General features: G+C 42.4%; 1 protein-coding gene across 1 annotated transcript in view; it reads right to left on the bottom strand.

Annotated features, from left to right (window-relative positions):
- LOC308218713 (amine oxidase [flavin-containing] B-like) overlaps nucleotides 1–10,670 on the bottom strand; it is a 58,909-nt gene extending 48,239 nt beyond the window's left edge. The window contains exon 1 of the mRNA XM_080613063.1: nucleotides 10,504–10,670. Coding sequence (XP_080469189.1) covers nucleotides 10,504–10,549 — 46 coding nt within the window. The 5' untranslated portion in view covers nucleotides 10,550–10,670. The remainder of the gene's footprint in view (nucleotides 1–10,503) is intronic.
- Nucleotides 10,671–23,085: the final 12,415 nt, after the last annotated feature.

The raw sequence follows: 23,085 nt of genomic DNA, 5'->3' as shown, positions 1-23,085 counted from the left end.
ATTGACAAAGCAATTACAAGAGAGAAAAAGTCCCTCAGTCTTTGGAGGAGGCTCTTGGCAGCTGTGAAAGAAAGGTTTCCATACAAGGACGATGTTACGAGTCATTCAGCCAAGTGGACTGCTTTAGACAAAGGCATCCAGTCTCTGAGGGAATCAGCCATCGTAGAGATGATCTATCACATCAAACCGAATAACGGAGATATACCCATAGACCCAGATGAAGTCGAACGTACAAGACCCATGTGGCGAAAACTTACACGGAATGCACCCTCATCATATGCCCATTCATTGGCAACAGTAACCTGGAATGACGTATGTCCTGGGTTCAGCAGTGGCAGTCAGTTTGGTTTTTTTTTCCTTCTTAGTAGCTGTTGCAGCGCTGTGTTTTTGACTTTTGGCTTGGGAACAAAAAACTGATAACACTGATGTTTAGACTGACCAAGGACTTTGTGAGTCTCATGCTCTGCCAGGGAGGAGGAGGGGCCGGGAGGAAGCGGGGACAGGACACCTGACCCAGACTGGCCAAGGAGGTGTTCCATACCACAGCACGTCATGCCAGGGGATGTAACTGGGAGCTACCCGGAAGGGCACGTCCCCTGGTCGGTCGGGCTGTCTTTTCCGGCGGGCGGTATCGTATTCTCTTCCCTTGTTATTTCTCTTGTCATTGTTATTGTTGGTGGCGGCAGTGGTGATTTGTGTTATACCTTAGTTATTAAACTGTTTTTATCTCAACCCGTGGGAGCTGCATTCTTTTGATTCTCCTCCCCGTCCCTCCAGAAGCGGAGGGAAGAAAGGTGGGGGGGGGCAGTAGACTGCGTGGTTCTGATTTACAGCTTGGGCTTAAACCACGACAACGTAATACCACTAACAGTGGATGAAATGATTCATAAACTCCGAGAGTTCGAAGACAATCTCACCCCTTCCATCATCTCAGCTGTGGAAAAACTGTCCCAGGATCTCAAACAATTGAGGGACGATCTATCTGATTTATCCAGCTCCTCACGTGTACCAACACACGTCTCAGCTGTTAACAAAAGACATCCTATTGTTCGAGAGAGAAGATAGAGAAGGCATACACCACGGGCCACCCTATGGTTTTACCTGCGGGATCATGGAGAAGACATGACGAAGTGGGATGGAAAACCTACTTCAGCTTTGGAGGAAGGGGTGCGTGAATTGAAAATAGGAACAAGGGTCAAGACTAATCATCCCATGAGAGCTGCGGCTTCAGTCTCTGGTGAGCAGGTTCCCAGATGGAGCGGAAGAGCTGATTTTACTCCAGCTCCTGTGATAACGAAGAATAATCCCTTTCAACACGACTTAGGTGTCCAACCTTGTGATGACTGTTAGAGGGACCCTGCCTCCAGCCAGGTGGAGGTAGGGGACAATCGGATTTACTGGACTGTGTGGGTCAGATGGCCTGGCACATCAGTCCCACAGAAGTACAAGGCTCTAGTAGATACCGGTGCACAGAGTACTCTGATGCCGTCAAGCTGTCAAGGGGTGGAACCCATCCATATTTCTGGAGTGACAGGAGGATCCCAAGAGTTGACTGTACTGGAGGCTGAGATCAGCCTGACTGGGAGGAAATGGCAAAAGCACCCCATTGTGACTGGTCCAGAAGCTCCATGCATCCTCGGCATAGATTACCTCAGGAGAGGGTACTTCAAAGACCCAAAAGGGTACCGATGGGCTTTTGGTATTGCTGCTTTTGAGACTGAGGAAAATGAGCAGCTGTCCACCTTGCCTGGTCTCTCAGAGGATCCTTCTGTTGTGGGGTTGATGAAGGTCGAAGAACAACAAGTGCCAATCGCAACCGCAACAGTGCACCGGCAGCAATATCGCACCAACCAAGACTCCCTGATTCCCATCCATAAGCTGATCCGTAGACTGGAGAGTCAAGGAGTGATCAGCAGGACCTGCTCACCCTTTAATAGCCCCATATGGCCAGTGCAAAAGTCTAACGGAGAGTGGAGACTAACAGTAGACTATCGCGGCCTGAATGAAGTCACACCACCATTGAGTGCTGCCGTACCGGACATGCTAGAACTTCAGTATGAACTGGAGTCAAAGGCAGCCAAGTGGTATGCCACGATTGATATTGCCAATGCATTCTTCTCTATTCCTTTGGCAGCAGAGTGCAGGCCACAGTTTGCTTTTACTTGGAGGGGTGTCCAGTACACTTGGAACCGACTGCCCCAGGGGTGGAAACACAGCCCTACCATCTGCCATGGACTGATCCAGAATGCACTGGAACAGGGGCGAGCTCCAGAACACCTGCAATACATTGATGACATTATTGTGTGGGGTGATACAGCGGAAGAAGTCTTTGAGAAAGGGAGGAAAATAATCCAAATCCTGCTGAAAGCCGGTTTTGCCATAAAACGGAGTAAGGTCAAGGGACCTGCACAGGAGATTCAATTTTTGGGAATAAAATGGCAAGATGGACGTCGCCAGATCCCCACAGATGTGATCAACAAAATAACAGCAATGTCTCCACCAACTAATAAGAAAGAAACACAAGCTTTCTTGGGTGCTGTGGGGTTCTGGAGAATGCACATCCCAAATTACAGTTCGATTGTAAACCCTCTCTATCATGTGGCCCAGAAGAAGAATGATTTTAAATGGGGCCGTGAGCAACAACAAGCCTTTGAGCAAATTAAACGTGAGATAGTTCATGCAGTAGCCCTTGGACCAGTCCGGACTGGGCCAGATGTAAAAAATGTACTGTACACTGCAGCTGGGGAGAATGGTCCTACCTGGAGCCTCTGGCAGAAAGCTCCAGGGGAGACTCGAGGTCAACCCCTCGGCTTTTGGAGTCGGGGATACAAAGGATCTGAGGCCAGCTATACCCCAACTGAGAAAGAGATACTGGCAGCCTATGAAGGGGTTCGAGCTGCTTTGGAGGTGATTGGCACTGAAGCACAGCTCCTCCTGGCACCCAGGTTCCCTGTGCTGGGCTGGATGTTCAAAGGCAGGGTCTCCTCTACACATCATGCAACCGATGCGACATGGAGTAAATGGGCTGCACTAATTACACAACGAGCTTGAATAGGAAATCCCAGTCGTCCAGGCATTCTAGAAGTCATCATGGACTGGCCAGAGGGCAAAGATTTTGGAATGTCACCAGAGGAGGAGGTGATGCGTGCTGAAGAGGCCCCACCATATAATAAACTGTCAGAAAGTGAAAAGCAGTATGCCTTGTTTACTGATGGGTCCTGCCGTATTGTGGGAAAGCATCGGAGATGGAAGGCAGCTGTATGGAGTCCTCAATGACAAGTTGCAGAAACTGCTGAAGGAGAGGGTGAATCGAGTCAGTTTGCCGAGGTGAAAGCCATCCAGCTGGCCTTGGACATTGCTGAACGAGAAAAGTGGCCAGTACTTTATCTCTATACTGACTCATGGATGGTGGCCAATGCCCTGTGGGGGTGGTTGAAGCAATGGAAGCAGAGCAACTGGCAACGCAGAGGTAAACCCATCTGGGCTGCTGCACTGTGGCAAGGTATTGCTGGCCGGGTGCAGAACCTGGTGGTGAAGGTACGCCATGTAGACGCCCATGTACCCAAGAGTCGGGCCACTGAGGAACACCAGAACAACCAATAAGCGGATAAAGCTGCTAAGATTGAAGTGGCTCAGAAGGACTTAGATTGGCAACATAAAGGTGAATTATTTTTGGCTCGGTGGGCCCATGACACTTCAGGCCATCAGGGCAGAGACGCAATACACAGATGGGCCCGTGACTGAGGGGTGAACTTAGCAATGGACACTATTGCCCAGGTTATTCATGAGTGTGAAACATGTGCTGCAATTAAACAAGCCAAAGGTTAAAGCCTCTTTGTTATGGAGGACGATGGCTGACGTATAAATATGGGGAGGCCTGGCAGATTGATTATATCACACTCCCACCAACCCGCCAAGGCAAGCGCCATGTGCTTACCATGGTGGAAGCAACTACCGGATGGCTGGAAACATACGCTGTGCCCCACGCCACTGCCCGGAACACTATCCTGGGCCTTGAGAAACAGATTTTGTGGCAACATGGCACCCCAGAGAGAATTGAGTCAGACAATGGGACTCGTTTCCAGAACAACCTTATAGACACTTGGGCCAAAGAGCATGGCATTGAGTGGGTATATCACATCCCCTACCATGCACCAGCCTCTGGGAAAATCGAACGGTATAATGGGCTGTTAAAAACTACACTGAGAGCAATGGGTGGGGGAACTTTCAAGCATTGGGATACACACTTACCAAAGGCCACCTGGTTGGTCAACACCAGAGGATCTGCCAACAGGGCTGGCCCAGCCCAGTCAGAACTTTTACATATTGTAGAGGGGGACAAAGTTCCTGTGGTGCACATGAAGAATTTGCTGGGGAAGACAGTCTGGGTTATTCCTGCTTCAGGTAAAGGCAAACCCACTCGTGGGATTGCTTTTGCTCAGAGACCTCTATATACTTGGTGGGTAATGCGGGAAGATGGGGAAGTCCGATGCGTACCTCAAGGGGATTTGATTTTAGGGGAAAACAGACAATGAACTCAATTGTACGCTGTTGCCTGCTATAGTCCATCAACTAGAAGTCTGCAGGGCACCAGCGACTGGCCCTGACTTCCCTCCGACCATCATCCCAACAGAGAATGAACTTTGATAGAACCGGATGAGTTCTACAGTAAAGGAACAATCAGCAGCAGCAGGCAACGATCCAACACTGCACACAGCCTCTCCTGCCCTGAAAGCCTGTTACAAGAGATGGAGCCCAACATCATGGACCGAATGGACTCAGCAGCTTTATAGGAATTGGTCCATGCACTAAGATAACAGTGCACTGAGATGAGAGTGAGGGTATATGGAAAATGTGGGATCTGAGCATGACGTGAATGGTATGGAATAAGGGGTGGATACTGTCCTGGGTTCAGCAGCAGCAGTCAGTTTTTCTCCTTCTTAGTAGCTGGCGCAGCGCTGTGGTTTTGACTTTCAGCCTTGGAATAATACTGATAAAGCCGATGTTTTCAGTTGCTGGTCAGAATGTTTACTTTGACCAAGGACTTTGTGAGTCTCATGCTCTGCCAGGGAGGAGGAGAAGCCAGGAGGAAGCAGGGACAGGACACCTGACCCAAACTAGCCAAAGAGGTATTCCATACCACAGCACGTCATGCCTGGGGATGTAACTGGGAGTTACCCAGAAGGGCACGTCCTCTTCTCTGTCGGGCTCATTTCCGGCGGGCAGTATTGTATTCTCTTTGCTTGTTATTTCCCTTATCATTATTATTATTGGTGGCAGCAGTAGTGGTTTGTGTTATACCTTAGTTACTGGACTGTTTTTATCTCAACCCGAGGGAGTTACATTCTTTCAATTCTCCTCCCCATCCCCAGGAGCGGGGGGGCGGGGGTAGTAGAAACTGCATGGTTCTAATTTACGGCCTGAGCTTAAACCACAACAGTATCATCAACCGAAGATTTACTCAAGGTACACACATGATCCAAACCAATACATTAATGCAGATGACTACCTTCCACCATATGCAGCGTGATTAGGTTCTAGTCAAGTGCTAGTCTAGACTGAAAAATCTAACAAACTAAAAGCACCACGGCAGGTGGTTGTCCAAGTAAACAACGTACTGAACTTCCTTACAAAGAACTTTCAGCCTCTCTTGTGTTTAATCTTGTTTGTTAAAAACAAAAATGAAAAAAAAAAATATGCAATTCAGCAATAGAGGATAGAGCCCCATGGTCTGTGCAGTTTGTAACCCTGACATCAGCTTCTGCACACAAACTTGGATTCTCCATCAGTTATTTCCATAACACTAAGGAATCCCTTGCCCAAAGTTTTGGCACCCTAACTTACCTTTTCTGCTCTTTCCATGGTGGTTTTCATATTCTGTTGAACAGACTGAATTAACTTTCTCTAATACCACCCTTTCATAATGGTTAAATAAGCTAATGTAAAAGCTTTCCTTAATGATGCATTTCTCTGAGCCTTGGGAGATGGGATGGCTCCTGCAGGTAGACTCAAAAGCTTCTTATCAAATCAACTTTCAGACCAATTAGGAGTGAATCACAATCAGTGAATCAGTCAGTGAATTGCAAGTACTGTCCCTGCTGCCAAGGCTATCAAAATATTTCACAGCATTATGCAGCTGCCTTCTGTCCTGTTTACTGTGAATTGTCAAGTGGTTTTGTGAAATATCTAGAAGTCAAATAGCAGGCTTCACCTAACTGCCTCAGACTCCTTTGCAGTAGCCATGAGAGTAACTGAATACAAAAGGAAGTACCCCCTGATGGCAGATACAGAGACAAATGACCAAGAATGTGAATTAAGAGCTTCGTCACATCAACTGATGCTGACATGGATTCCCTTTGCCAGCATGCATCCCAGAGAGGGTGAAATTGCTGGTGACGGTCATAGTACTCCCACAGATGGATCCATTCCACTTCATTATGTAGAGCTATTACATTCATGCCACATTTTGTTTTGGTCTGGGGTTTTTTCCTCTCCAAATGGGTGTCTAATATAGGACTCCAAAAACAGTGGCTTGTTTAGCAAACTATCTTTTCAAATTAGGAGTACTATGACACAGTAAATTACTATTAGAAAGCAAAGAGAAACAAGTAACTAGTGGAGGTTATGTGTCCCATGTATACTTTTCTTACAACATCCCCTAGTTTTGTTTTGAAAAACAGTTTTGCCCTCAGTTTCAGTCTATTTTAAAACAAATGGAAAATCTTCAGATAATAGCCCCCAGAGCACCTGATCTGTTTTGAGTTTTTGTTTTGTTTTGTTTCTTTTACAGTAATTTGAAACTGGCTCACAGATGCAGTGAGAGCTGCTGTAATTATACGGAACATTAGATGACCATATAAATATAAGCAAGGCTTAAGAAGAAGAGTAGAGAGCATAGTGCTATCTCAATAATGGAAGAACAGGTATCTAAATATTAGATATAGATAAAATATTTCTATTGAAATGTTAAAGTAGGTTTTGGTTCACCATATTTAAGAAAAGGCTTCACCTTTCAGGTTAAGGAAAAAAAAAAAAAATTAACCTCACTTTGATTGTAAAATCTGTGCACCAAGAATTTAAGAGCAGCATTTTCTCAGGTAGGAGTGGTGCTAACATTAGGATGAAATCTGGTAACTTCTTTAAAAACAATAAAAGGAAACAGGTCCCCATAGCAAAAGCAGGGACCAGAAGGCACTTTTGAAAACAAGTGGAGGAAGTATTTAAATGAAACCTCTTAACAAGATTCCAAAATTTGATTTTAAGAAAATTTGTCACCAGTGTCTCAGTTAAGAAGATAAGCAAGTTTGATGACATAACCTCACAGTTTTCTCACAGTCATTTCCACCCTCTTGCTTGAGGAGCCCTTCAAAGAAAAACGGTCAGCTCTGAGCAAACAGAAGAACCTGTCACAATGCAAGTTCCAGCTCCATGAGGACATTTTATGCTTCTGATCTAAACAATCTTTAATACCAGACATGCTACACAGTGTTTTCACACTTGCATTTTTAAGTTAGAAAATTTTTCTTTCAAAGTATTCATTGTTAATCTACACCATTCACAAAAATTTCAAGGACTTCAGCAGATGTTTTACTCATACAACAGAATCTACTCCTTAGTAAATTCTCCTTGTTCCTCAGAGGTTATCAGCTCTGTTGACATGATCTGAGATCTTCAGAGAAGCCACAGACCATAATTTTTATACTTGAAAGAAATTAATGAAGACTAAATTAGAGTAGATTTTCATTACAGAACACTTAAATTAGCCAGTTCTTTAGTTTTATTCTTTGCTTTTCAACAAAAGCAAAAAGGATGCTGAAAATGATTCAGCAAAGGAAGTGGTATCTTCAGACACAACACCAGTCCCTTCAGAGGAGAATAGTGATTCTCAGGGTTGTGAAGGTCTCTGCACTGCTATTCCATTATCAGGTTTCCTTACTCCTAAAATTTTAGACCATACTAATTAAATCCGGATAAAAAGATGGGCAGAACTGCTGCCAAAGAGGGTCAGAGCACCGCAAAGGGACAGCTTGCTTTAACTTAAATAAATAAATAAATAAGAAATAGCTGAGTGACATCTCTGCAACATGTTTGCTCACATCAGCAAGGCAACTCTTTATTTCTTCTGCAATCACCTGCTTCGTTTATGGCTGGAGTGGATAACTCAAGCACACCTGAATGCTATGAGCACTTTCTGCTGTTTTACAGCTGTGCACCGACTGATGCCTTCCTCACCTAAAGGCAGTAATCATAGAGTCTTGGTTGGATGCACCTCAAAAGACTCAAAACCAGCAACTTTCTGAAGGAATAATCATCAAATCTGGAGCAATAACAAGCCTGGTCTCTGAGGAGTGACCCATTTTAAAAATCACATACTTTGCTCTCCAGTGGACAGGAGAAGAGACCTCTGCAGGAGTTTGGCACATCAGCAGCAGTTTTCAATCTGAGCAAGGAGATACAAAACTATAGCTTCAGCACCTGGCTGCAAGGTCAATGATTCACAGAAAAGCATGTGGGCAGAAGACAAAGGTGAATCAGGAGCAGTACAAAGTAGTGAAAGAGACTGAAGAGAGCTGCTTAGTCAATTTTTATCTGTGCAAAATTTCCAGTCTCTGTGGCCTCTCCTGGTTTTCTCCAGCTAAGAGAAAAGTTGCAACAGCATGAAACCAGTGACTTAGTGGGGATTTAGTGTAAAAGGAAGTAAACATAAAACTAGTTCCTTACACTCCCTCTGCCACTTGCTGCTGTCTGCAAGCAGCGAAGAGTGAAGCGCATGATTTAATATGGTATAGCACTGCTTCTCTGCTCTAACTGCTGCTTCGGAAAAACATGTGGGCTGTGCAGACCTGCCATGAAAATATTCCCATGGCAACCATGAAAGATAAGGGTATGTTAAAAGCTGTTACACTAACTCCTTCACTCCAACTCATTCAACAGAGGGAAGGTAGCGCTACTGCTGCATAAAACCATATCACTGGAAGTGTTTTTGCTAAGAAGGCATGGCTAGATAGTTACCACTGGTTAATTTTCATACTTGACTTTCACTGCAAAACACAGCACAAATTAAAAATTAGCCATAACAGAATCAACCTTGCTTCATAGAAAAGCAATCACCAATTTTTGCTAATCGCATAAACATACTTGAATTCAATAATTATTCAGCAGTTTGTTATCAGAGTCACACTTAGGAAAAAATGCCAATGATTTTGTACCTCATTTGAATTGCACACTGCACACTTTAATATAGTGGTTAAACAAACATCTAGAATTATATATAAATAAGTAGTGAAAATTAAAAGCCATGTAAAAAAAAAAAAAAGATTAATAAAATCATGGTTTTTCACATATCTTGAATAATTTGTTTGCAGTTTGGCAAGAGATACTACTTGGATCTTTGGCCGTATGCATACTCAGTACAGGATCATAAAATCATTTAGGTTGGAAAAGACCTTTCAGATGCACTGAGATTAACACACAGCCCAGGAGTTATCACACTACATACCTCCCAACACTAAAAAACCAAAACGCAACTGCTTGACATGTCAGAGGCACAAAAAAACCCCAAACTGTTGCACATAGACAATTTATTGGGCACATGTATCTCAGAACAAAACATGAGACAGATTGACTCTGGGCAGACACAGAGGTGCTCTAGCCAGGATTAGGTTAAGAACAGCAGATTGCTACTCAGTGCAAGATGCCTTCCAGGCCTGCTGTCCATATATTCTATATATAAAAACCAGAAAAGATAAAGTAAATAAATGATAATAAATTAAAAACAGACATATTAATAAACTAATAAAAGTATCTAAATAATTGTAAAAAAATAATAATGTGATAACAATACAGCAAAAATAATAATATACAAATTAGAAAAAAAGATTAAAAATGTATTAAGAAATAATAAAATAATGAAACAAAGACAATAAAATCATAAAAACAAACCAAGAAATAATAAGATTAAAATAAATGATATTAAAATTAAGAAAATAAAACCCGATAAATTGAAAAATAATAAAATGAAAATCAATACATTGAAAATTAATTAAACAAAATTTATTTACTTTAATAAGAAAAAATAAATTAAGAATAAGAGATAAAATTAATAATATTAAGCCTTGCTTAAATAAAAATTAATAAAATTAATATTAATTGACATCAGATGAAGTGTAAGAAAATCAAAACCAATAAAATACTGCCTGCCCCATGTGGCCTTCACCCCCAGTTACGGGGACTCCACTCCGCTAGCTTTACGAGCCGCTCAGGACGCGGTCGCACCTCCCGCTCAGGCCGAGGAGGAGGATGAGGCGAGCGACAGCACAGCTTCTACCCCGCCACGCAGGTACCGCCGCTTACCCCGTCTGGGTGGCCGCGCGGGCCGACGGCTGTGCGGGGCGCAGGGCGACAGCTCAGAAGCAGACTGCGCCCCGGCTGCTGCAGCCACCCCACCCGGGCTCGGCACCCCAGGGGCTGACAGCATCCCCCACCCTGTGCCGCCGGACCCACCTGAGATGCCGCCCCCGATCACGACCACGTCGTATTTCTGAGCCATGTCACTGCGCTGGGTACCGGCCGCTGGCTCGCTCACTCACTCCCGCAGCTCCAGCCCGGCTCTGGCGTCCCCCGGCGCACACCGCCCCTCCCCGCCCCGGTGGTGGGTGCCGCCTCACGCCGCCCGTGCGACGGCCGAGGGCTGGCGGTGACACGCAGCGGGGACTGTGCGTCGGAGGGTGATTAAGGATCCTGCTGGGTGAGGGTCCGCCGACCCTCTAGGTGATGGCTGACCTCTCGCATTAGCTTCACGGACCCACAGCGAGAGCCGTATGTGTTGTTATTTTCTCTCCTACCTCCCGGAGGGTTTGGGGAGGAAGTGTGCCCTTATTTGAGGAGCACAGCGCCCGAGGCAGAGCAGCCGCGGACTCGCTGCCCTCGGCTTCCCAAAAGCCATGGAAATATTGGAGTCTACTTCTGCACCCTCTTCAGCCTCCCTGGAGTTGCCAGAAGGAACCAGTGGCTTCTGAGGCTGTATGGACTCTGGAAAGACCAGTTAGCGGTTTCCTTGAGAGCCCCTCAAAATGTGCAGCACCTTGTGCCAGCCACGGTTTGTGCTGTGCGCCGGTGGCATGTGTCAGTGCTCTTCCAGATCGGCAGCGGCACTGAGGGGTCTGCCGAGACTCCCGAGAGGCTCATCAGGAGGCAAGAGGACTGGCTCATTCAGAAGCAACAGATTATCGAATGAACCTGGAGCCTTTAGGCTGGTCCCCTGCACACCCATCTTTCTCCAGGCTGTGTGCCAATTAACAGATGAAGTCCAGCTTTTTGGATGAAAGCCCCAAAACCTGTAGAACTAGCAAAATAAACCCCATGATTCCAGCATAAGGGGAAGTTTGGGTTAAAGGAAAAATTGAAACAAACAAACAACAAAACCCAAAACCTAGAGAAAGAGCAATGTCTAGCTGAAACTAGTTTATCACAGTTCTCAATATCTGAAGTATGAAATTTTTATTTGATTTACCTGATATCTCTGTTAATTTGTGACTACCAGATTAATAACTTCAGTAGTGATACCCAGCAAACAAATTCCCCCATGATGACGACTATTTTCTGGGACAGCTGGGAGAAGAAATGCCAGAGGTGCAAGGGATGTCACAGTGTCAGAGATTGAGCCATCATCTGGAGGGCTTTTTATATGCTTATCAGAATGCTATATTTCTATTTCTGAAGTTCAGGATGGTTGCTGGTAGGAGGAGAGATCAGGGTAAATAAGGAGAGAAGGAAAAGAAGTGAAAGAGTAAGAGGAGAGGGCAGTAGCCCTGATTTATTTGCCTCTTTTCTGTGCAAAGGTTTTTTTCATTCCCTTTTAATTATTTTCTGAAGGTGAGAAATCCACCAATATACTTCAGAACGTGAACTGGATTTCTTTCTGAGGATGCTGGTCCTAAGAAGTAGTTAACTAGTACACATATTCCTTTTGATGGGAGTCAGCCATACCTAATATGTTTAATATCTAGGATATTTTAGTGTACATGGAATTTGGGTCTCATTTCATCCGTGTAGTTATGAAGATCATAACTGCGATTAGGTGCTGTATCTGGCACTGCAATTCCAGATTATTTTAGACATTCAATTCTATTTTGCACTGGTGAAGTCTGCTTTGATCAAACTGATCTTTTGCTTTAAAAAAATATGAAAATTTGTGGAGGGAAAAAAAAAATAAGAAAGAGAGTATTGCTCCTTACCCCAATTTTCTCTTTTGTTCTTATTCCATCTAAGGTCTGTTCTCTAGATCTTTGCCTAGCTGTTTAATACCCTTTCTGTGTACTTTCAGATGTGATCTTTTTCTTGTTGAGGCCATATAAGTATCAACATCCTACAAAAGAAAGCAGTGTAATGAGAGTATCTACATTTTTACTTTTATTATTGCATTTCTACTTAGAAGATATGTGAAGACAAGAACCTCTGCCTCATTAAAAGTGTCATAAGTGTCTCCCTCTCAAAACAGTTTTCCTCAGTGATACTTGATCTGCCTGAAGCAACAGTACATGATTGATCATTTGCAAGGAGAAATTCTGTGTTCTGTGAGAGACGTGGTTAGTGGAGAAGAAAGAGGCCTTTCCAAACAGCTGGAATGAAAAGTTACCAAGGGACTGATGAGGCTGAATTAATAGCCAGAAAATACTCAGAAATACATATTCTTACTCTCATTAAAAGAACCTGTCTCATTCAAGGATGAATCAAACTCTAAGACCTCTTCATAATGGGAGATTCATAACTATCCAATGGCTGTCAGAAATAATAGTTATAGAGATTATTTCAAACCCCATATGAACCACCGAAAGTTAGGGGAGGCTATTTCAAAAGCAGAAGTAGGTGATTTTATTTGGGCTGTTCACAAAGGTAGCTATGGTTACATCTTTATACTTAATGCCAAGTGCCACAGATTCCAAATGTCCGCAATATGTAACACTTCTTCCTGGGATTCCTCTGGTCCCTATCTCCCTCCTGTGGTGCTAAGGAATAATTATTTTATTTTTTCTTTTTTTAATGAGAGGGTTTGAAACAGGGCTGTATTGCTTTCATCTGAGGGTAGATGGTTTGTGCCCTAGAGCCACATGAAGGTCCATGGAAGTGTCTGAGAACACAAAGTCCTCAAAAGGCTGCTGTTGATATACAACGAAGCAAACATCTGTGTCATTGAATCTGTTTTTTATCATCATGGAGACATTATGTATTTCTCTAATGAATAAATCTATCTCTGTCTAGAGCAGGTCAAACAAAAGTTTGGCCAAACCCAAAGCCAGGTAGGTAGGCTTTCCTTCCTTTCTGCCACAAAAAGTCTGTTTCAAGTGTTGATTTTTCTCATCTCAGTAGTTTCTGCTTCCAAAATGTTTACACCATGATGCATTTAAAAATATACTCCTCTTTCTGCTTTTCTGTTTGCAATGTTGATGCTTGTCAAACACACTAGTATCCTCACGTACTGGGGTACGCATTTGGTGCTGATCTTTTATATACCTGAATTTGTCTAAACATATCTATCCTCAACAATTATGACCAGAATGGTAGACATAATCCTAATAAAGCCTCTTTTGATTACATACAAATTTGATTGTGTTTGTTTGTTTGTTTGTTTGGTCTGGAAACCTCACCTCTAATCACATTAGGATTCTGTTTCTGGTTTTTATGGCCCCATTACTTCTTTCATCCCATGCTGCTGTAACTAATTAAACAAGTAAAAGAGTCTTCTGCCTGGATTTTGGAGCATTATCCTTTGAATGTATAATGTTAAATGTTAAAAGCAGAGCAAACTTTCTGAGAAAACAGAGCAACTGAGAGACTCCGCATTTTCTCACCTTGGAGGAGAACTTGTCTGAGACAAAGTATATTGTTTTCATAAATTCTGGTAGGCACTTAGACACCGTGGCAACGAGATGGCATAAATAGTTATACTGTCTGGGAGAAAATGTACTGATGGCCCTGGACTAAATTTTGAGAAGTTAGTGGAAAATTGATGGACGCAGGGTCAAAGCAAAAGATCTCCAAATTTACAAAGACTAAGAGGTAGAATTTAGACACATCATTCATGGATGTCTGGTCAGTGGCTGGTAAAAACAGTGTGGTATTTTAAATTACACGTCCTCTCAGATTCTGCTCCTTATATAACAGTACATTTAATAAGCCCACTTTTCGGGTTTTTTTATATGTTACAGTCCCTCTTCATCATATTCAGTAGGAAAGCCTCTGCTTCAGGACAAGCCAGTTTTCACTGCTGAAATTTCCTGCTGGCGGGTAATACATGTTGACATCACCTTTACTCAAAACATCAGAATGGATTCCTCCATTACCTGCAAGCTATATTAGCACCTGCATCACTAAAGGTGCTTCAGCAACAGTGATATAATCAGAGCCAGGAATTCTCCAAAATTCCTGGGTCTGGATGTAAACTCCCACAGCTCCAACTCCATGTCAAGAGAGCCCTGGGCACCCATCCTGCCTCCAAGCCTTCCCTGCCACTGCCACCATCCCCTACTGCGCAGGGGGAAAACCTGAACAAACAGGCTGGGTGGGTACCATGGTACACTGCAGTGGGTCCCAGACCTTTGTAACTGCTTCAGGGCGCAAGGACTTGACAGGTTTTACGCTGTTTGATGGTCAGAGATTCAGGCTCAGGAGTACAGGTAAGTCTAGACACAACTTTAGGGCATCACCATCACGTACGGGAAAACTGCAAAAAGAAAGATAACAAAGAGATTGGTCATTAAAAGCAAGGTTGCATCTTCCATCAGCCAGGAGTGTACACCGAGACTTGTGCTTTCAGGCACTTAGTGAATTTGGCACTTGTACTTCATTACTAATTTGTGGTGAAGAATCCTTTGAAGGTAGGGTGAACACGGCTTGCTTCTTCTAGTTTGCAGCCATGTCATGCTGTTCTTCTGATTAGTACCTTTGTGTCTTCTGAATACTGATGTTACAGAAGACAGTCAGGGTTAAATAATTTTTTTAAATATATATTTTACATAATTTCAATTTTCTTTAAAGCAATCAGTGTAGAAAATCTGAAAGCACATCTCAGTGCCTTTGAAATAGCATACATTTAAATGAGCATAAGCTCTATGCCAAGCTTTCCAATAAAGGAAAACTGCTGGAAGGAGTCTCTGGAGGTTGTCTAGTCTGCCCCTTTGCCCTACGGTGGCATCAGCTTAATTAGCAGCTAATGTTAACTGGAGAGGTTAAATGTTAATAGCCAAGATTTTTAATCCAACATGAAAGAGTCTGACATTAATCTAAAGCTAATAAGCAAAAATTGAATACTTTATCAGTCAGATTCCATTCGAAGTAGGACTGACCATTAAATGTAAAACCTACAAGATTAAGCCCATTAGTAAAAGCAATGAGTGAATGTAAACATATTACTCCTCAGCACACAGAGCCACAGCGCAAGAACAGAACAAGGGTCTGAGTACCATGATGCAGCCAGGCCAGGAGCTGCCTGAGGCCAGAGGAGAGACGGAAGATGACATGGGACGGCAACAGGAGAGGCCCTGGCAGCCCCATCCTATCCCCAGCCTGGAGCAGCCAGTGGCACCAGGGCAGTCCCAGCCCCAGGCATCGGGCACATCACTGTGGAATGAGGACTAGTGAGGCAGGGCAAGGCCTTAGTCCTGCAAGTGGGCCTGGCTTAGCTGGTTTATGGCAAGGTAGAGCAGGGCTGTTAGGAGCTGGAGACCAGCTCTGGTGTCCCTGAGGCAGGGGCTGACAGCCACAGAGGGGTGATATGGGGTCCTGGGCCATGGGCAGATATGGGGAGTACTGGGGAGCTGCCAAGAGGCAGTCAGAGCTGATGGGCTTCCGGGCCCTCAAGTTGAGTGAAAACTGCTTTGCGTATTTTCAGATTTATCAGAAAGACCAGCAAAATTAGGTCTGTGCTGATACAATAATTATTAAACACAAATGCACAAGTTTCTAGACCACAGCATTGTAACACCAAATAATTTTGACTTTCTTCTTATTAGCTCTTTGTCTGTTTAGACTTAAGGATCCTCCTGGCCAAAAGCATCTGTAATGAATATAGAGGCAGCCTCCAGCTCAGTGGAGGAAAGACATATAGGCTGTAACACAACAATAAGTCAATCACATGTTCCCTCATTAGATCTCACGGAGAACCCATTCATCAAGACAACTTGTGTAACGAAATCCCAAGGAGTGTAGGAAAGTTAATGTGACGTCTCAAACCATTACATCTAGTCCTATTTCATAGTTTCTAGTTCCGTTTCCCACTCTTAATATGCCTGCTTTTACTAATTTGTGACTGATGCAACTACCATTCTGTTGAAGGGATTAATAACAATTATGATAATTATACGAGTATGTGCATACTTATTAGTATAGCAAATACAATAAAAACAGGGGAAAAAAAAGCATAAATTATTTTACCAGCATCAAACTCATCCTTGCGTTATGCTAATCTCTTCGTGACTATTAGCTGAAAGTTCAGGCTGGTCCAATTTCCTATGCCTTTTCTGTTTTGCAAAACTTTCCTCCAAAAGAAATCCACCATCATATTTGCAGTGATGTTCACTACTGGTATTAGCATGCATATCTGACACAAGTGCCTGATACTGCCATGGCATCTACGACATAGAGTTCTACCAGTTTCAAAAGACACTTCGCATTCATTCACAGGCAATGCCAGTTCATGCCATGCAGGGAACCTAGCAGACTGGTCCACAGGTAACCCAAGCAGACAAAGATAAAGACAGAATGGAAAGCAATATGTTAAGTAGATTTAAAGGAGTTAGAAAAATTAAAATCCCTTAGAAGGTAATAAGAATGGAAAATTGAAAAAAAAAAAGGTATATCTCAGCAGCAGCAGCTAAACTGAGCTCCATGTATGCATCATGGCAAGGTGAAGCACTGGTTCCCCCATTGTCCATGTTGGTGAGCCCTCCAGATCACTTATAGCCTAAATGCCACAAAATAGACAACCAGGCAGAGCATGACCTGGAATGGCAGAGAGGAGTCCAAGTGAGTATCTTCCTGCTTTAGTCAGAGTGGACTTAAATTTGCAGTCGAAGGGCATTGCTCCAAAATAATCAGCACTTTTTAAGCAGTGACCAAAAGACACACTTTCTGAACTGAAAATCTGAAAACTGAAAATAGTTTTTACTATGTAATGCCTATTTTTTTTTTTTGTTTTGGATCCTTGTTTAGAGTCTCTTTGAGCTTTTTTTCTTTATCCTTGAACTAGATGAGCAAAGGTTAAAGATGCAAAGCAGATGGTAGCAGTGAAATTCCTTCTTGTACCTCTAAACAGACAGTGCTTGTATAGTATGCATTGGCATACTTTAAAACACATGAGGAGATAAAACACTTTCATCCTTTTAACAAAAATACCTGCCATGTCCATCACCAACAGCCTAATCTGAAGAGGTCCTGAAGAGACAGGTTATGCTTCTCATCATGTCAAATGTTTTCTTAGTGAATAAGGCTGGTGACCTTTCCTTTTTTCTTAAGCATGCTGGTCCTGTTGCTTTGCATCTATTGAAGTCACAGCACATTGTTTCCATCTGTCACTTGAAAGATAGCTCCCTCTCAGTCTGGCCACTGCCAGCCTTCATTAATTCACTGCTAACCTATTTCACCTGAAATGGAGTCAAAAGGAGTTCCTAGGCTTGCATTCCTGTGATTCCTTATGCCTTTTTCCCCATGCTTCTTCTAATGCCTCATTTCCTAATTGTTAGCTTGGGTGAAATAGACCAACATCAGTAGCTAAGCTGCTGTTCTTCTGCAGGAAAAAGCATTCAGGAGGGTACTCTGGAAGCTACTACAGTGCAAAGTCAGGAAAGAATTGAAATAATGAACAATGGGCTATCATGTATTGATATGGAGGTTACTATCACTGAGGAGGTTATTATTCATGTATATATATTACTATGCATGTATATGATAATGCTGCTGTGACTACAAGAGGGATGTTGCTTACACTTCTGTGCACACTTCCATTATCCAGGATGGCTCTGTATAAATTGAAGGGGCTCCAGTGAAAAGCCTCAATATAATTAACTTTGGGAAATATGTTTGCTAGTGAAAAATCTGAATTTAAAGAGGAGAATGTTAAGAGGTTATAGTTTTTACAGGTGGGATTCATTTCTCCTTATGTCGACCATTTGCACTGGCCAAGATCTCTTCTCTGGGCAGTGGAAGAGATAGGTAGGTCTGTAGACTGATTTATACTGTACTACAATAGTTAATCAAGAGAGGTGGGACAACTTTCCTCCTGAGATGCCTGGCTTTCTCCAAGGACACTTAACTAGTTGGCTTGAACTTTATCTAGTTCAATGTTCAGATGATTAGAACTAGTGAACTAAGTCCTAATCCAGGTATGTACTTGGGGAGCAAATTGCTACTCATGTTGTTCTCCAGTGAAGGTGACAGAAATGCTAATACTTGTTACCTAGAAAAAAATGAGAAACCAACACAAATCTTTCCTGGAAACTTGCCACTTAGATTATTTTGTACGACTGTAGAATCTTGTCTTTCCTCCTGAGAAGTAGGAGAAGGTTATGACTTCAAGATGAATTGGCTCCTTGCTCTTCCCTCAAGGCTGGGATTACATCTGTGTATCCTGCTCATCCTCTGTGCCTTTCATTAGTGCCCCTCAGTGTCCTGAAGCAAAGCTGATACAGCTTCTTAAATGGGCATGGAAAACCCCTTTACATAGGAAGAATGGGGCCTTGCTAATTATTAACATCATAGCACAGATTTTAATCACTCACAGAGACAAACAGCATTAGCTGTATGCTGGATCAGAATCAAGTCTTTATTTTATAATTGCTGTTTGCACTCTGTGTTTTCTAAACATTCAAAATACCAGCATTGCAAAGTTCTGAGTTTAATCTGAGTCTTTCTGTGCTAAATCCTCTGGATCAGAACTTGATTCTGTTCTTTGAAGACTGGGGTAGATTTTCCATACTTATTTTTCCTTTCCATTGATATACACAGTCTTCATTCTTTTCAGACCTAAACTTTCCCCAAAAGCTTTACTTACTCTATAAATTCCCAAGTCTAGCGCCTTATCAACTTTTCCTTGTATGCTTCCTTTAACTCATTTCCATAAAAGATAAACCTCCTACAGATAATTAAAAAACCCGAAAGTATCTGTAGAATATGGTCTAATAATGAGCAGGGCTTTTTGTATTGTCTCCATGCTATTTTTGTTGCTCTAAGTATTTAGGTCTGTCTTTACTTATTGTCTTTGATTTTATAGCCTGCTTATTTTGAAACGCTTGGTTATTTTAATAAGCCTAACTTGCAAAGGTGTTATGTTTATATTAGCACTTCTCTACAGTTCAGCTAGGATCAGTCAGAATTCTGTTTTTTGTCAAATGAGCCTGCTGCATTCACTTTATGTTTACAGATCTCCTACAGAAGCCAATATTCTAGTTTCAACAAAATAAAAATATTTTAAGTTTAGGTACCTCAGAATTTCAACTGTCACATATAGACACTGAACAATAGTTTTAGGATAAAATTATTATTTGACATCCTCTCACATTTCTGGTGATCAGTATTTTGGTTTCATGAGGTAGCCAGCATGTAGTTAGTATTACTGTGGCTTGTATTTCACAGAAGGTGGATTTTAGAGGAGGTCACTACTAGATTGGATATTTTAAAAAGCTGTTACTTTACAGAGATGAGCAACCAGAGAGACAGCACCAGGAGGCCTTGTCTCTGTCCCATGCTTCAGCTCAAGGAGATCTAGTTTCTTGTTGCTGGTGACTGCATTGAATGGAATTGTTAGTTTTGAGAGCAACTTTAACTATTTTACCTAAAGACATCACCTGGTCCTGTATCTACCTTAATGAACTAGATTCTTGAATCAGAATATCATCTAGAGTCTAGAATATCACCAACCATCTAGGTTGTGATATGAAAACAGAAGCTTGTAACGTTCAAATACCTGACCCTAATGTCTGCATGCTTGGGAGAACGGCAGTGATCCTTCATCTAGCAATTATCATTTCATAGCAGATGGCAGAAAAAAATCAAGGTGAGCCTTCTGTGTTTTCTCTGTTGGGATTGAAATCTTGGTTGTGAGCCATCATGTGCATTTGGCTGATTGCCTCCTTTCTGTATGCAGTGGACTTTGATTGCTCCCATGCCCTTCTGGGGAATGGTCGATATTCAGTGGTGGTGTGTCAGACTTTTGTAACTCATTGTGTGCAGGCACTTGCAGCAGAGTACTCTGCAAGGCTATTTCCAGCTGCTTTGTTGGTTCAGATAGGAATTCTATTATTTAAAATGCCCTATTAGAACTCCAGATGATGCCCTGGGTTCAAGACAATGCACTGATTTGAGTTTGTAATCATTCTGAAGTCTTGCCTGCTTCCCTAACATCCTTTTGTTCTATCTTATTTTGCATTATTCTTTTCTGTTTCCCCATCATTGGCATTCTCTACTGTTGCTGAATAAGCCTGAACTTCCCTCGTCTCCATTCCTGTTACTTGCATATATCTGCAATATAAGCATAGTGGTCAGGGAAATGGCTATGACATCTTTCTGCATATAGTAGCACTGCTTACTGCTCTTGTTTATATTGTGCATATGTCTAGTTCAGCTGTAGGTTGGTCCATCCACTATGTCCACCAGTTTGGAGATAGGTCAGAAAATAAATTTCATTGTTTGAAATTTTTTAGTATCACAGACGGTGGTATGAGGGGCTGCTTCTTCTTTATCGTCATCTGCAACTTCTGCCACATTTTTTGTTTTGCTTGGTATATTGCTGATCACTGACATATTTTGTGATCTTGTTCTGGTGGCTGTCAAGATTGGTGGAGAGATTTGTACTGGTGTCAGGGACTGTTTTCTGAGAGCCTGTGTTAAGGTTTTTATCGCTATTCTAAAATTCCTGGGGTTTGGGAAAAAAATGTTTTTCATACGAGATTTTAGATGAAAAGAACATTAACTTAAGCAAGCAGTTCATTGATGTTAGACAGATTTATCTAAACCACACATGTTTCTGGAACTGGTGCCTGCCAAGAGATATCTGGACAAAAGTACAAGAAATACCTCATCTGGTAATTCTTCTGGCAAATAAATGTGACTTTTAAGTTATGTCACTCAAGTAAAGCAACTGAAGCAAGTCTGTCAGTCAGGTCTTATAAATTCACAGTCATAAATGTCTTAGCACTGATGTAAGATTTTAATAAACTAAGTATATTTGCATACTTTCATACTTGGAGAGTATGTATAGATGATACCAGAAAGAAACGTCCTTTTGAATATTGGTTTGTGATTTGAAATACCCTGAGTTCATTAGGGTATTTTGCCTGGGATTAACTGACCAATAGAAACAGTAGAGATAAACAAAGTAAACATACCATGATTAATTAGCAAATATATGTGGTATTTCTGAAAAAAATCCTGACATTTTCATAGGAGATTACGGGATTGTAAACGCTATATAACCCTGTGGCTTGCTTAATGAGGGAATGTATTCTGAAGTGAGATTCTCTGATGTATCTGTGTCTTTTAAACCAGCACTTAGTAGCCATATCCCCATGAATACTGGCTTTTACTGCGTTAAAATCTCATTCTCTTGAGAAACAGGAATAGGTTTTACTCTGAAGAAGGTATTGCACAGCATGGATTAGCACTTCATTGCACAACTGCTGGGGTCTGGGCTCCATAGACTTGGTCCCATGGTGAGTGGTGGGAGATCTTGCAAAAGCTGGCCAGTAGCCACTGAATTATATACCTGAGAGTCAAACTCTTAAAACCCTCTGTTCTGCCCTTGAGCTGTCTCCTGGAGAAAGCCAGCAGCATTTTCACACTCCTAGGAGATCACTATGCATAAAACTGTCTTCTAGGTTCAGTGCTACTGCAAAACTCTGTTGCAGAGCTGAGCTGGCCAGTAGTGTCTGTGTTTACTCAGGTTGTTCAAAAGGTCAGAGATAAACTTGCAGGTTACACATGAGCTCAGTGTTGATGGAAGGCCGGAGAGACCTTCTGAAGCCAGGGTGGAGGCTGCATTCACACTATTTCAGGCAGTGCTGATACTGAACACGTTGCCCATCCATGTGAGGAAATAATGAGACTTTGGCCTAAGAAGGTGTAGAGGAACCCAGAAAAATAAGCAGTGGTGTTGTTCACTTGAACAGTCTTTCTAGCTACTCTGAATATGAAGGAATATGAGTCATGGACTCCTTCTAGGGAACTTTGCTTTATCAAAATGTTTGATTTATCTTTCCCAATATCATGCCTGCAATTTTTCATGTCATGTTTTCCTTTGCATAAGTCTTTTTAAAGTAAACAGTGTTCATGCCTTCTAAACTGTGTTGTGAAATTTCGTATCTCCTTCTCATCTTGTGACATGGCAGTGTTGCTGCACCTACTTTCACAGCGGTTTGCTATGCTTGAAAAAGAAGCTGCAGATGTACAAGATTTTGGCAATGAACAGTACACAGGGAAGTGCAAATAAAGCTTAGATGAAGGACTTTCTGATGACAGGAGATTAAGGTAGCACAAATATATGCACAGGTACTGTAGAGAAGTGCATGCACTGACATTTAATTGATCCAGACAATATTGTCATGACAGCTGTTTGATGTTGACTGATGTCTTCATTAGGAATAGCAGTAATTTCTTTTCAATCCCCTCTGAAAAATACTTACAAAAACAGCCTATGCTAGGTGTCCCGAGCTCCAGATGAGTGTTGACCAATGACAGACCACTGAAACAGGTATGGCACCTGTGAATAGGACACACTCTAATAAAGGTAAGCACAAGGATTCTGCAGACTCAAGCACAGTTCCTCTGTGTATAATTTCGCAGGCATACAGTAAGTCTTATGTGGCTAGGGCATTCACTGTTAGATTTGAGGACCTTTTTAAACTTGGGAACATAGTAACCTGACTGAGATTTGTATATTTAGATGGTGCTGTGCATTCATAGTTCCCCAAATGACTGAGGTTAGATAATATGATGTCATGGGCAGTAACTCTGTAATTTCTTTCAGTTTCCAGCCTTCATAGCCTGCTGGTTTTCATCATTGACTGCCTGTAAAATGCATCCTGAACAAGGGCCTGT

This window comes from Psittacula echo, assembly GCF_963264785.1.
Source record: "Psittacula echo genome assembly, chromosome: 3".
NCBI lineage: Eukaryota > Metazoa > Chordata > Aves > Psittaciformes > Psittacidae > Psittacula > Psittacula echo.
The sequence above is the reverse complement of the archived record's forward strand: the minus strand, read 5'-3'. Positions and strand labels throughout refer to the sequence as shown.